Source organism: Oncorhynchus keta, chromosome 28, assembly GCF_023373465.1.
Source record: "Oncorhynchus keta strain PuntledgeMale-10-30-2019 chromosome 28, Oket_V2, whole genome shotgun sequence".
NCBI classification, from domain to species: Eukaryota; Metazoa; Chordata; class Actinopteri; order Salmoniformes; family Salmonidae; genus Oncorhynchus; species Oncorhynchus keta.
Window position 1 is genome coordinate 41040364 of NC_068448.1, and position 14894 is coordinate 41055257.

The following is a 14894-nucleotide window of genomic DNA, read 5'->3' on the forward strand; positions in this document are numbered from 1 at the left end:
TTTTGCCAGGACATCACGGTTTCAAACCAACCTCTTCTGTTCCTGGGATGACAACAATGCACCACACCCAAAAGTGAGAAAATAAATATTGTTCAACTGTGCAGCTATTGAAAATAAGGTTGCATGATGATACATAAGGTTTGATTTTGTAAGTGGATTTATAAATGGTTAATAACTGGAGGTAAACATTGGATTACTATTTGGCAAACACTGACCAGCTATTGCAATATAATATATATATAACTGTTTATTCCTGGTTTATAAGGCATTTACAATTGATCAATTAACCGCTAATAACGCAATTAGAACCTTTTATAAACCCTTTACAAATGGAACCTGATTGTATAAAGTGTTATCTGGAAGCCTTTGTGTATCTTTGTCCAACACCATTCTGAATAACAGCTTTTGCCCAGACATACTCTGCTATTTTTCCAGTAATGAGCTAACTGTGCATGGCCATCTGGTGAAATTACTCTCACATCAGTGGCTTTGCTACATAAGGCCACAAACCTATATTGTATTCCCTGCTCTCTTTTAACACAAATGTAAGACCCTTCTTTACTGTTAATTCACAACAAAAGAATAAGATACCAAAAAAATGCAAGAAAAGTACAAATATATATTTCTTAGCTCAATGCGTTTCTTGTTGTTCATATGGCCGTCATATAGTCACTCAGCACAGCCAAAATATATATTTTATATTTTCTAAAATGGCTTGTAAAAATCGATCTATTTACCAGCACAAATGTGTGGGACTGTGCCCATTACCACAGTGTGTTTGCCAACTGAGAAATATTATGACGTGAGCCAAGGTTTTTAGTGGGCGGGGTTAAATCGTGGGGGAGGATCGGGTTAAAGGTGAAAGTTGAACGATTTTCATTTTGTTGTCTTTTGTGCTAAGCAGGAGAGTGGAGCCCGATCAAGCAGCAGCGTCTCTTCCCTCTTCCCCGAATCCTTTTAAAATTCCCTCCCGAACCTCTCCCCTTCTACCCTCCCCCTAAACACACCTCACGGGACTGTTCGGGTAAGGTTGCCCTAACTACTCAATTTTCTTTGGAGTGTGAAGGACATAGTTAACTGCGCCTGAGTGATTCAGGACCTAGGCCGCAGCATTCAAAATAGCGGATTAATCGTCACATACTAGGCTAGCATTGCGCTCATTCTGATTTGATTAGCTACGTTAGCTGCTACTATCCGTTTCTATCTTGCCATTGAGCAGTTTGCACTATTGATGAAGCTATCCACATTCTACCAAGACTGAGTAGGGACCGTCTTTCATTCATAGGTTCATCAACTTTAGGTTTTAAATATTTAGGTAACTAGCCAATGTCACTAGGGTTACTAACTAGAAATGCTGCTAGCAGGCAAGCTAACGTTAGCTAACTAATTATCATACTAAGTTACATACAGGCAACTGGAACTAACTAACGTCAGTTGGCTTTTTAAATAAAAAAAATTCCGTTATAACGAGCAATATTGTTATCCAAAAGTAATGAATTTACCATTTTTAGCCATGCTTAATTAAGTAATTTAAGTACAGACTTGTACTAGCTTAACTAGTAAGCAAACGTTGGCTTTGATAAATCAGTGTTATGTATTTTCATGGTGTAAATAAATTTAGCTAACTAGTAGCTACGTCTGGTTTCCTCGCTGCATAATCATTAGCTAAACTATATCTGAATCAATACACTGTAATATGAGCAGAGTTGGTGAACTTTGGGTGTAATGAATCAAGTTCAACAATGGGATTTACTTATTCGATTAACTTAGTCTTAGGTAACAATGCCCTGGTCAGCTCTCTCAGTAGCTAGTTTCACTGTTTTTAGCAGAACGAATATAAGTAAATTCGCTAAATCCTGTCAAATGTACTTATTATGATTGAAATGTGGTTTTCTCACCTAGCTATTGTAAGATGAATGGACTAACTGCAAGTTGCTCTGGAATCTGTTAAATGGTAAATTACTAAATGTAAACATGTAAGTCAGTAGTACTGGTTGGTTTCTTGCTTTAATATATTTTTTTCATCAATTGTTTGCCATCTGTAACTTAACACTTCTGTTTATTTTCTATGCTCCCTCTTGTCTTGAAGACCAAATACTACTTCTTGGCAAATATAGACTTCAGACACTACAACAACTATGGACACTGGTGTGATTGAAGGAGGGCTTAATGTCACCCTAACCATTAGACTCCTTATGCACGGAAAGGTGAGTGTGCACAGGAGATGGACGATAAAAGATGTGACCATTACACCGTGGTTGTTCCATTCACACATCTCATTCATTACTGTGTAGTCAGCATAAACATAGCACCGTCATGAACCAGGAAGCCTGGGGATGTTCCATTGGAAAAATCGTCTATACGGGCCAGAAGCCGGTGTAACAGACTCCTCGCAAAACGTCAAACTAATGAAATGCCATGCTTGAGCGGAGCTCCAAAGGTGCGCACCAGATCAGTAACGTAGGAGCAACAGTACATGAGGACTAAAAATATAAACAAAACATTTTAGAACATTTGCAGCACGCTGGTTTTCACTGCATTTCTCACGATACATGGCCCCATTCATTCTTTCCTTTACACGGATCAGTCGTCCTGGTCCCTTTGCAGAAAAACAGCCACAAAGTTGTCACCGGAGCACAGTCCACTTGAAATTTCAATAAATATAAATCGCAGACAGTCGGCCACACTTGATAGCTTGGAAACGAGCACTAGCGTAGGCAACAACTACCCAGGCGGAAAACGGTGACGCACATAACACACATCACCCCTTCTACAGGCGTGTGGGAGGAGGGTTATTTTTATTTTTAACCTTTTATTTAACTACGCAAGTCGGTTAAGAACAAATTCTTATTTACAATGACGGCCAAACCCTAACTCGGGCGCCGCTGGGCCAATTGTACGCCACCCTATGGGAGTCCCAATTATGGCCGGTTGAGATACAGCCTGCAATCGAACCAGGGTCTAGTGACGCATCTAGTACTGAGGTGCAGTGCCTTAGACTCGCTGTTCCACTCGGAGCTTCTTGAAATGTAACGTCCAATCAAAATCTTCAACAACATTAAATGTTTGCAATAAATCCTCTAGACCTCCAACGGCGGCATGACGACAACGTGTTTTTGGAGGTATGGCAATGCGAGACTAATATAAACCTTACACTGCACACTACATGGATAACTCTCATATAGTAGAAAATACTACTACATGGGGTTCTTTCATTCTTGAGTAAAGCTTTTGTAAATAAAATATATATATATAAAAAGATGGATTACTGATTTGAATGTGTTATTGCTTTTCTTGTCTGCAGGAAGTTGGAAGCATTATTGGCAAGGTGAGTGTGTCTTCCTGATGTTTCTCACTGGGTTCTGCTTTGCACTTTTCATTCATGGCTGTGACTGTTGTTTAAACATTGTGCTTTCTGTGCAGAAAGGAGAGTCTGTGAAGAAGATGAGAGAGGAGGTGAGTTGTCCGTCATTGCATTGATTAACGTATTGAAGGAAGTTTGAGAGTAGTGGCCACTTCTAGACATTTTCTACCGATTCTGATGACTCATGCTTGAGGGTTGACAGATTGCAATGTTACAACCAAGTTTTGTCCAGCGCTGAATGTGTCTATGCAATTAAATATATTGTCTTAATATTTTAGCATTGTAATGAGAAAACACATGAATAACATGTCACGTCCACGTGACTGTTTGCCTTGTACAGAGTGGTGCTCGTATCAACATCTCTGAGGGGAACTGCCCAGAGAGGATCATCACCCTGGCAGGCCCCACCACCGCCATCTTTAAAGCCTTTTCCATGATCATCGAGAAGCTGGAGGAGGTTTGACTCCTAACTACAGATTTCAAATAAGCCATAGAACATTTCAATCAGGCTGCAAACCTATTACTAAGAAATTTAAATGTTTTTCACGCACACATGAACAATACTCTAAAATGGTGTAAGATATGTAACAATTCAGATTTTGCATAGTAAAGATCATGAGAAAAAAATCTGTAAGTCCAAGCCTTTGGACCGAAGCCATCCTCAGCAGTGTATCTTGTTTTTCCGTTCGATTCCCTACAGGACATCAGCAGCTCGATGACTAACAGCACGGCCACCAGCCAACCGCCAGTCACCCTGCGCATCGTTGTGCCTGCCAGCCAGTGTGGCTCCCTCATCGGCAAGGGCGGCTGCAAGATCAAAGAGATCAGAGAGGTACGTACAGTACACCCACACAAGTATGTTATTATGCTAATTAGAAAGGATCACCCACGGTCTCTAGATGAACTGTGCCACCAGATATTCTAAAGAGAACTCTGAACACTTAATGTTGACCCTCCCTCCTTCCTGTCTCTCTCTCTCCAGTCGACAGGAGCTCAGGTACAGGTGGCAGGGGACATGCTGCCTAACTCCACAGAGCGTGCCATTACCATTGCAGGGACCCCCCAGTCCATCATCGAGTGTGTCAAGCAGATTTGTGTCGTCATGCTCGAGGTAGTAGTATGGGAACCATTGCACACTACCCCCTTTTTGTCTAGTCTTTTTTTCTATTTCATCCGAGATGTTGCTTAGGTTCCTGATTTTTAAAATGTTTTTTTTATATATCATTGTCCTACATTTTGAAGTGTCTTCAAAATCACTACCGCTTATGTACATTTTCCAGTTCCTAATGGTTGATTTTGTTTCTCCTCAGTCTCCGCCTAAGGGTGTAACCATCCCTTACAGGCCCAAACCCTCAGGCTCTCCTGTCATATTTGCGGGAGGTCAGGTAAATAAACCAACCTTATTCATCTGTAATTAGTCTGTAATTAATATGGCAGTTTTCCCTTTTTTTAAATGATAGCATTGTCAGTTGTTTAAGGGAAGTTGAATAACACTGTATTTTTAAGTCTGTTTCTACATTTCAGTAGTGTGTTATTCTGCACTGTGCAGACGTCAGCACCATTGCCAAATGGCCTCCAGAGTTTCTATGTTAAGAGAGAGAAATCCCCTCCAGTAGTTGTAGAGTAGCTGAGCTGTCAGATGGTTTGAGTACTAGCTGGAGGGTGCATATTTTTTTTATTTAACCTTTTATTTAATGAGGCAAGTCAGTTATTTAACTAGGCAGATCAGTAACCTTTCAGTTTCCGGCCCAACGCTCTAACCACTAGGCTATATGCGTCACCCATATGTCCATATCCTTGTTGTGTATGGTGTTGTCTGAATTACCCCATAGCGTTCTCATTCCAGACATCCAAGGACTTAGCTGCGTTTAGACAGTAGCCCAATTCTGATCTTTTTTCCCCACTAATTAGTTTTTACACCAATCACATCTTTGTCAGAGCCGATCTGATTGGTCAAAAGACCAACTAGTGCCCAAAAGATCAGAATTGGGCTGCCTGTCTAAACGCAGCCATGGGTCTCCAGGATACTAACAGTCTGTGAGTGTGCTTTTCGTGCCCATTTCCCACACACCCTCCTAAGTGCTTTTCTCTCATTGCAGGCATACGCTGTCCAAGGACAGCACGCCATTCCACAGCCTGACGTAAGTGAAGGTCATTCTGTAAGTGAGCCCATATATCTACACATCAACCCTCCTGGGTAGTCATGGCACCCACCCTCTCTTACATGCTGTACCCCCCCCGTCCCCCCCCCCCGTCCCCTTCAACCACTCTAGTTCCATTTTTAAGTTTCAATCAGTAAATGCACTGCAGTGATGCATCGCTAAGGCCTTCTGGTACTTTTAAATGTTTAGTTTGTTGCCATGTGTATCGTTTAATTTCTTTTGCAGCCTTGATTATGTTTGGGGAAATTTCTGAAATTAGGCTTTGTCAAATTTGTTTGTGGTGCTAGCCTTAACTGTCAAATCAATCTTGTTTTGTGTTGAGGTGCACAATTTTTTTTTTTTTTGACTGCACATTTTTGACTGTTGCTGTGAAGTATTTCAGACTTTGTATCAGTTGATAATTGCCTAAAGAAATATATCAGTATCAGATGATTTCATAGCCAGTATTTTGTCCATATATTTCAGTGTAAAGTCTGAGCCGCTAATAATTTATCGGTGTTGGACAGAATTTATATGTGCATCCCTAATTTAACTAGGCAAGTCAGTTAAGAACAAATTCTTATTTTCAATGACGGCCTAGTGGGTTAACTGCCTGTTCAGGGGCAGAACAACAGATTTGTACCTTGTCAGCTCGGGGATTTGAACTTGCAACCTTCCGGTTATTAGCCCACTGCTCTAACCACTAGGCTACCCTGCCGCCCCAGTTGAAGTTTACATACACCGTAGCCAAATACATTTAAACTCCGTTTTTCACAATTCCTGACATTTAATCCTAGTAAAAAAATCTGTTTAGGTCAGTTAGGATCACCACTTTATTTTAAGAATGTGAAATGTCAGAATAATAGTAGAGTGATTTTATTTCAGCTTTTATTTATTTATTTATTTCATCACATTCCCAGTGGGTCAGAAGTTTACATACACCCAATTAGTATTTGGTAGCAATGTCTCAGGTAGCCTTCCACAAGCTTCCCACAATAAGTTGGGGGAATTTTGGCCCATTCCTCCTGACAGAGCTGGTGTAACTGGGTCAGGTTTGTAGGCCTCCTTGCTCCCACACACTTTTTCAGTTCTGCCCACAAGTGTTCTATAGGATTGAGGTCAGGGCTTTGTGATGGCCACTCCAATACCTTGACTTTGTTGTCCTTAAGCTATTTTGCCACAACTTTGGAAGTATGCTTGGGGTCATTGTCCATTTGGAAGACCCATTTGCGACCAAGCTTTAACTTCCTGACTGATGTCTTGAGATGTTGCTTCAATATATCCACATAATTTTCCTGCCTCATGATGCCATCTATTTTGTGAAGTGCATCAGTCCCTCCTGCAGCAAAGCACCCCCACAACATGATGCTGCCACCCGTCTTCACGGTTGGGATGGTGTTCTTCGGGTTGCAAGCCTCCCGTTTTTCCTCCAAACATAACGATGGTCATTACGACCAAGCAGTTCTATTTTTGTTTCATCAGACCAGAGGACATTCCTCCAAAAAGTACGATCTTTGTCCCCATGCGCAGTTGCAAACCGTAGTCTGGCCTTTTATGGTGGTTTTGGCACAGTGGCTTCTTCCTTGCTGAGTGGGATTTCAGGTCATGCCGATATAGGACTCGTTTTACTGTGGATATAGATACTTTTGTACCTGTTTCCTCCAGCGTCTTCACAAGGCCCTTTTCTGTTGTTCTGGGATCTCCAGGAGACAGAACGCGTCTCCTTCCTGAGCGGTATGCCAGCTGCGTGGTCCCATGGTGTTTATACCTGCGTACTATTGTTTGTACAGATGAATGTGGTACCTTCAGGTGTTTGGAAATTGCTCACAAGAATGAACCAGACTTGTGGAGGTCTACAAAAAAAAATTCTGAGGTCTCTGCTTTTGATTTAGATTTTTTTTCTTCCCATGATGTCAAGCAAAGAGGCACTGAGTTTAAAGGTAGGCCTTGAAATTACATCCACAGGTGCACCTCTAATTGACTCAAATTATGTCAATTAGCCTGACAGGCGCTTCTAAAGCCATGACATAATTTGCTGGAATTTCCCAAGCTGTTTAAAGGCACAGTCAACTTAGTGTACGTAAACTTCTGACCCACTGGAATTGTGATACAGTGAAATAATCTGTCTGTAAACAATTGTTGGAAAAATTACTTGTCGTGCACAAAGTAGATGTCCTAACCGGCTTGCCAAAACTATAGTTTGTTTACAAGTGCCTTTTGAATGGGGTATGGTAGTAGGTGCCAGGTGCACCAGTTTGTCAAGAAGTACAACGCTGTTTTTCACGCTCAACAGTTTCCCGTTTTGCATCAAGTGTGTGTGTGTGTATGTACCAGTCAAAATTTTGGACACCTACTCGTTCAAAGGTTTTTCTTTATTTGAATTATTTTCTACATTGTAGAATAATAGTGTAGACCTCAACTATGAAATAACACATGGAATCATGTAGTAACCGAAAAGGTGTTAAACCAATCAGTTTTATATTTGACATTCTTCAAAGTAGCCTTTGCCTTGATGACAGCTTTGCACACTCGTGGCATTTGCTCAACCAGCTTCATGAGGTAATCACATGGAATACATTTCAATGACCAGGTGTGCCTTGTTATAAGTTAATTTGTGGAATTTCTTTCTTTCCTTAGTGCGTTTGAGCCAATCAGTTTTGTTGTGACAAGGTAGGGGTGGTATACAGAAGATAGCCCTACTTGGTAAAAGACCAAGTCCATATTATGGCAAGAAAAGCTCAAATAAGCAAAGAGAAATGACAGTCCATCATTACTTTAAGACATGAAGGTCAGTCAATGCGGAAAAAATTCAAGAACTTTTAAAGTTTCTTCAAGTGCAGTCACAAAAACAATTGCAGCCCAAATAAATGCTTCACAGAGTTCAAGTAACAGACACATCTCATCATCAACTGTTCAGAGGAGACTGTGTGAATCAGGCCTTTATGATCTAATTACTGCAAAGAAACCACTACTAAAGGATACCAATAATAAGAATAGACTTGCTTGGGCCAAGAAACAAGCGCAATGGACATTAGATCTGTGGAAATCAGTCCTTTTGGTCTAATGAGTCCAAATTTGAGTTTAAAAAAGTATTATTATTTACCTGCCCTGTCTTTGTGAAATGCAGAGTAGGTACTCTCTGCATGGAGGTATGATGGTGTGGGTGTGCTTTACTAGTGACACTTTCTGTGATTTTATTTAGAATTCAAGGCACACTTAACCAGCATGGCTACCACAGCATTCTGCAGCGCTTTGCCATCCAATCTGGTTTGCACTTGGGACTATCATTTGTTTTTCAACAGGACAGTGACCCAACACACCCCCAGCCTGTGTAATGACTATTTGACCAAGTAGTGATTTAGTGCTGCATCAGATGACCTGGCCTCCACAATCAGCCGACCTCAACCCAATTTGAGATGGTTTGGGATGAGTTGGACCGCAGAGTGAAGGAAAAGCAGCCAACTAGTGCTCCGCATATGTGGGAACTTCTTCAAAACGGTTTGAAAAGCATTCCTCATGAAGCTGGTTGAGACAATTGCCAAGACTGCAAAATTGTCATCGAGGCAAAGGGTGTCTACTTTGAAGAATCTCAAATATAAAATATATTTTGATTTGTTTAACACTTTTTCATTACATGATTCCATGTGTTATTTCATAGTTTTGATATCTTCACTATTATTCTCAATGTAGAAAATTGTAAAAAATAAATAAAGGAAAACCCTTGAATGAGTAGGTGGTTCCAAACTTTTGACGTGTGTGTTTTAAGCAATAAGGCCAGAGGGGGGTGTTGTATGTGGCCAATATGCCACAACTAAGGGCTGTTCTTAGGTGCAAGGCGGAGTGCCTGGAAATAGCCATTCGCTGTGGTATATTGGCCATATACCACAAAACACAGAGGGGACTTATTGCTATTATAAACTGGTTACCAATGTAATTTAAAGCAGTAAAAATAAATGTTTTGTCATACCCATGGGATACATCTGATATACCATGGCTGTCAGCCAATCAGCATTCTGGGCTCGAACCACCCAGTTTATAAATATTTATATATCACAGACACAAATATATGGACACCACTTCAAATAAGTGGATTCTGCTAGTTCAGCCATACCCGTTGCTGACAGGTGTATAAAATCGAGCATACAGCCATTCAATCGCCATAGACCAACATTGGCAGTAGTATGGCCTTACTGAAGAACTCAGTGACTTTCAACCCTGGCACCGTCATCGGATGCCACCTGTTAAGCTCTCCGCCATTGGACTCTGAAGCAGTCGAACCACATTTTCTTGAGTGAGGAATCACGCTTCATGATCTGACAATCCAACAGACGAATCTGGGTTTGGCGGATGCCAGGAGAACGCTAGCTGCCCCTATGCGTAGTGCCAACTGTAAAGTTTGGTGGAGGATGAATAATGGTCTGGGGCTGTTTTTCATGGTTTGTGCTAGGCCCCTTAGTTCCAGTGAAGGGACATTTTAACACATTTGAGTGAGGTTTTGTTCTCGCCTGAATAGCCTCGTTTCATTGCCAAAAATAAAATAAAAAACCATCCAGTGTTCAGCGACATAACAACCCGATGTCAAATGCAGGTAGCCTAGTCAAATATTTAACATCCAATGACATTAACCGCTACTCTCTCGTGGGAAACCTTCACTCTTGCGCAGACATTTAGAAACAAAACATGACGATTTGAGAAATAACCCACGGGAGTTTTTTGATCAAGAATAAAGATGACTTTCGAGTAGTAAGACTTAGAAAAGCAACAGACACCATTAATAAGAAGGGGCTAGAAGCATCTTATATGGTGAGCTACCGAGTGGCTAGGACAGGCAAGCCCATACGATTGTGGAAGACTTGATTCTTCCTGCTGCTGCTGATACAGCTGGGGGAAAGGCCAAAACTATACAGACAATGCCTTCATCAAACAACACTGTCACGACGCATCAGTGACATGGCAGGAGACGTTTTGAAACAATTTCTGCTTGGCGTACAAGCCAGTGAATTATATGCGTTACAGCTGGATGAGTCGACAGACGTGGCGGGCCTGGCACAGCTCCTGGTCTGTTATGTTTATGGGGGGTCAATTAAGGAAGACATCCTCTTATGGAAACCAGGACAACATGAGAGGATATTTTCAAATTGCTGGACAGCTTTGTGACAGCAAATTGACTTTTGTGGTGAAGATGTGTTGGTATCTGTACCTATGGCGCAAAAGCAATGACGGGGAGACATAGTGGAGTGGTAACGCGCGTGCAAGCAGTTGCTCCCGACGCCACTTAGATACTCTGCAGCATCCACCGAGAGGCTCTTGCTGCCAAGGGTACGCCTGACCGATTATGCAATGATATGGGCAGCGACCATGTAACGCTTTTATAACGTACAGAAGTGCGCTGGTTATCAAGTATTGACACTTTAAAAAACAAATTGAGACAAGCTTAGTTTTCTTTTACTGACAATTTTCACTTGTCTGACCACTTGCATGATGACCTGTTTCTCACACGACTGGCCTATCTGGGTTGTTTTTTTTTCGAGCCTGAATGATCTGAATCTAGGATTACAGGGACTCTCAACTATATGCAATGTGCGGGACACAATTGAGGCTATGATTAAGAAGTTGGAGCTCTTCCCTGTCTGCATTAACAAGGACAACACACCGATCTTTCCATCATTTGTATTTTTTGTTGTTATGTGCAAATGAACTCAAGCTTACGGACCATGTCAAATGTGATATAGCGACGCACCGGAGTGAGCTGGATGCGCATGTACCTATGTGAGCGTGGATTCTCGGCCCTCACTAGCATGAAAACTAAATACAGGCACAAAATTATTTAAGACTTGAGACTCTCTCCAATACAACCCAACATTGCAGTTATGTGCATCCTTTCAAGCACACCCATCTCATTAACCAATGAGTTATTCACAATTTTTGATGAACAAATCAGGTTTTATATGTAAGATGGCTAAATAAAGAGCAAAATGATGTATTATTTGTGCCCTGGTCTTATGGAGCTCTGTCACAACTTGGATTGTGGAAAGTGACAAACTCACACCCATTCTTATGTTTAATAAGTGTATCGTTGTGTGGGGGGGGGGCAAATGATGATGATGATGGCAAAAAAACATTTGAGAGTGCGCCGACCCTGGTGCTAGAGGGGGTACGCAGCTGGAGGTTGAATGTTTTGAAAGGGGTACGTACTGGCCTATAAAAAGTTAGGGAACCACTTATCTAGTAGAAAGCCTTCTCAGAAGAGTGGAGGCTGTTATAGCAGCAAAGGGGTGACCAACTCTATATTAATGCCCATGATTTTGGAATGAGATGTTTGACGTGTAGGTGTCCACATACTTTTGGTCATGTAGTGTATACGTGTGTTAATGCAGAACATAACCCTGTGTATCTCCTGGCTTTATAGTTCCTGTCTTTCTCCTTTCATCAACCCTTCTCTCTCTCTTCCTCTCCATCTCTCCCTCTCCATGTATCCACCTCTCTCTCCACAGCTTACTAAACTCCACCAGCTGGCCATGCAGCAGAGCCCTTTCCCCATCGCTCCCAACAACCAGGGTTTCCAGGGTAGGTCAACAGAGGAGGAAAAGAGACCGGAAGCATTTTTATTGATTTTTGTTGCATTCTCTGCAACATTTTGTCTTTGTCGGCACTGACTTGTGTTTTCTCTCTTTAGCTGGGATGGATGCTTCTGCACAAACTGGTTCCCATGAGCTGACCATTCCAAATGATGTAAGTGTCCCCGTCCACTCTGGAATTCTCTTCCCTACTTGTTCTCGATACTTCAGCCCAAGATTGATGTAAATCTTTCAGGAATTTCTTTAGTGTTAGTTGTAGCATACTTGTCTTATCTGGGTTTTTAGTTTAAAAACCATTTCACTCCTGAGAAGAGTGGTTGAAATGTCTTGTATTCTGAAACTTTCTCTCTTGCCTTCCTTGGCCTAAGTTGATTGGCTGCATCATTGGCCGTCAGGGGGCTAAGATCAATGAGATCCGCCAGATGTCCGGGGCTCAGATCAAGATTGCCAACCCAGTGGAGGGCTCTTCTGACAGGCAGGTGACCATCACCGGCTCCCCTGCCAGCATCAGCCTGGCTGAGTACCTGATCAACGCCAGGTGAGGGACAACACGCTAGAACTACTGATATGCCAAGTCATGGTTCAGAATAAGAGGACCAATATGACTAGGAAATCAAAGCAGCTTGCATTTAAGGCTAGTTTTTGAATCTCCTCTTGTTTTTTAAAATGTTTCTGTAGGCTGTCATCTGAAGCTACTGGACTGGCAGCCAACTGACATGGAGAATCTTCATCAGCACCTGACGTAACCCCCCCTACTTTTTACCGAGAGGTCCCTCAATAAAGTTAATGCAAAAACCAATCCTTTGGTTAAACACCTACCTACTCAGCTGTAATTACATCAAGGTATTTTATTTATTTATTATGTTAAATTCCCTTTGCATATAGTTTTTTAAAGATATTTTTTTGGTGTATTTATGTTTTGACCTTGGTAGCCGGGGAAGAAACATTTTGGAAAAATCTGAAAAGGAATATGTTTTTTTTTTTTATGTCAGATTTTTCTTAGAAAATGTATTTAAAAAAAAAAAAAAAAGAAGAAGAAAAAAAAGACCCAATAATAACAAGCTGTTGTGGACTGTTCCTTCCCTGTATTTGATGATTTGTATTTATTGTTTATTTAATACACACCAGTCCTCCTGTTAGAATTCACTGATATTTACCATTCTTTAAAGCTGAACTTCCTAAATGAGGCATTGTGGGTAATGGGTATACGTGGGGTGTAAATGATGTACTCTTAAGATGTAACGAAAGACAAGATCAGGAACAAATTGAAACGTCTCTGAAGAGGGACTATGAGGGAGTGTTTTTAACTGAATTCTGTCACCTCTTTTATTTGCTGTATACTTATTTTGTCATTCCTGTTTTCATCCGTTTAAATGTTTTCCTTATTCAGGACATTTGAGTGTTGTTATTGTGTACTGGATTCTGATAGGGTGGGTGGGGGCATGGTAACCCGGAGACAACGGGCCAGAGGGATGAATTTCTTTTCTCTGAAATTATTGAGATAGAAGATAAACATTGATAACGTTGGAATATTTGAATAGAGAAAATATTTTTTTTAACTGCAGGGGTGGGAGGGTGCTGCAAGGGGTAAAACAAAAACAATTATTGCGTGTCTTTATAGGATAAGACTTGAGGTATTCATTTAAAATAACTTTAAGGAAGATTCTAAAATTAACACTAGTTTCCTGCTATCTCCTTTGCCTGGATCAGATTTTATTTTTTATTATTCTTTGCAGGATGAAGAAACTCACGTTTTTGTGCACGTTTTCAAACTATTGTAGATTCGGGTGCAAACTGAATTGTTGAAGAACTTCAATACATAAATAAAAAGATGTGAAATGCTAAAACTACCCCTGGATGTAACCTGTCATTTTTTGTATTTACATCTTTCCTGGGGTAAAAATATGAGGAACTTTCCTTCTACTAATGTAGAAACCAAATGTGATTAAAACAACTGCCTGAGCCCACTGAATGAAATGGAACAAAGCATTTTGTACTGCACATTTCAGTTTGGTTTCCTTTTTCACTTTACTTCACTTGTCATACAGGGGCCTCACCTAAGTTCTGTAAGAAGTTTACATGTTCACAATATAACACACCCGTCACACCTCAGAAGATTTACCAATACAGTATTTATTTTCTTGCTCATATTTTGATATAATTCCTATGTTACAGTACAATGTGCAATGCTGTATTAAAAACAAAAACCTCTTGCAATTCAAAGGATACTTACTATTCCACTACTACCACCAGAGAGCAGTATTCTATCTTTGTTCTGGCTAGTTTCTCTGTGATCTTAAAGGGTTGTGTATTCAAAACTCTGTGGTAGGAGAGTTAAGATGAAAGTATGACTTTAACACTACCAGCTGAGGGACCTATCGAAGGTTCAAACATTTTACTGAGCTGTTCATTCACCTTTGATATGACCTTTTTAAGTGCCAACCTCAATTCATTAACAAAAATTCTTATGGAAATGAATACTTTCAGGGTAAAAAAAGTGTAAACCTTCTCACAAAATATAAAACGGACACATCCAAAACTTAATATAAACGTGTAGTCATGCATTTGTTAATTGGGCTGCATACTGCTTCATTTTTTTTTTTTATACATCAGTTATCTTACATGTAAAATATATTATTTTTTGTAACGTGATATGTGAATATCTACATTATTCATTTGCATGGGAGAAATTTGTGAATTGGACATTAGGCTCTTCCAAGAGCTGTGATGGTAAAGTACCAGTTGGCAAGGGGACAGTGTGTGCGCATGTCTGTTTTGTCGGTGTGCAAGTTTTTTTTTTGCTGAACTGGA

General features: G+C 40.7%; 1 protein-coding gene across 5 annotated transcripts; it reads left to right on the plus strand.

Annotated features, from left to right (window-relative positions):
- The first annotated feature begins 855 nt into the window (after window positions 1-855).
- Window positions 856-13933, plus strand: pcbp2 (poly(rC) binding protein 2). 5 transcript variants are annotated; one of them, XM_035741223.2, is made up of 13 exons: window positions 856-1024; window positions 2090-2207; window positions 3305-3328; window positions 3424-3456; window positions 3705-3821; window positions 4065-4196; window positions 4347-4478; window positions 4675-4749; window positions 5464-5523; window positions 12000-12072; window positions 12182-12237; window positions 12452-12621; window positions 12762-13933. In XM_035741223.2, exons 2-13 carry the CDS (start codon window positions 2139-2141, stop codon window positions 12796-12798), a joined length of 978 nt encoding a protein of 325 aa, XP_035597116.1. In that variant the 5' UTR covers window positions 856-1024; window positions 2090-2138; the 3' UTR covers window positions 12799-13933. The 5 variants fall into 5 exon arrangements, with proteins under 5 accessions (XP_035597116.1, XP_035597119.1, XP_035597118.1 ...); XM_035741226.2 differs by having other exon boundaries at window positions 5464-5505; XM_035741225.2 differs by having other exon boundaries at window positions 4347-4475.
- The last annotated feature ends 961 nt before the right edge of the window (window positions 13934-14894 follow it).

Coding starts and splice junctions, on each gene's coding strand:
- pcbp2 (XM_035741223.2), top strand. CDS start 2,139: ATGGACACTGGTGTGATTGAAGGAGGGCTTAATGTCACCCTAACCATT. Junction 3,329..3,423: donor TTGGAAGCATTATTGGCAAG/GTGAGTGTGTCT, acceptor CTTTCTGTGCAG/AAAGGAGAGTCTGTGAAGAA. Junction 4,479..4,674: donor GTGTCGTCATGCTCGAGGTA/GTAGTATGGGAA, acceptor GTTTCTCCTCAG/TCTCCGCCTAAGGGTGTAAC.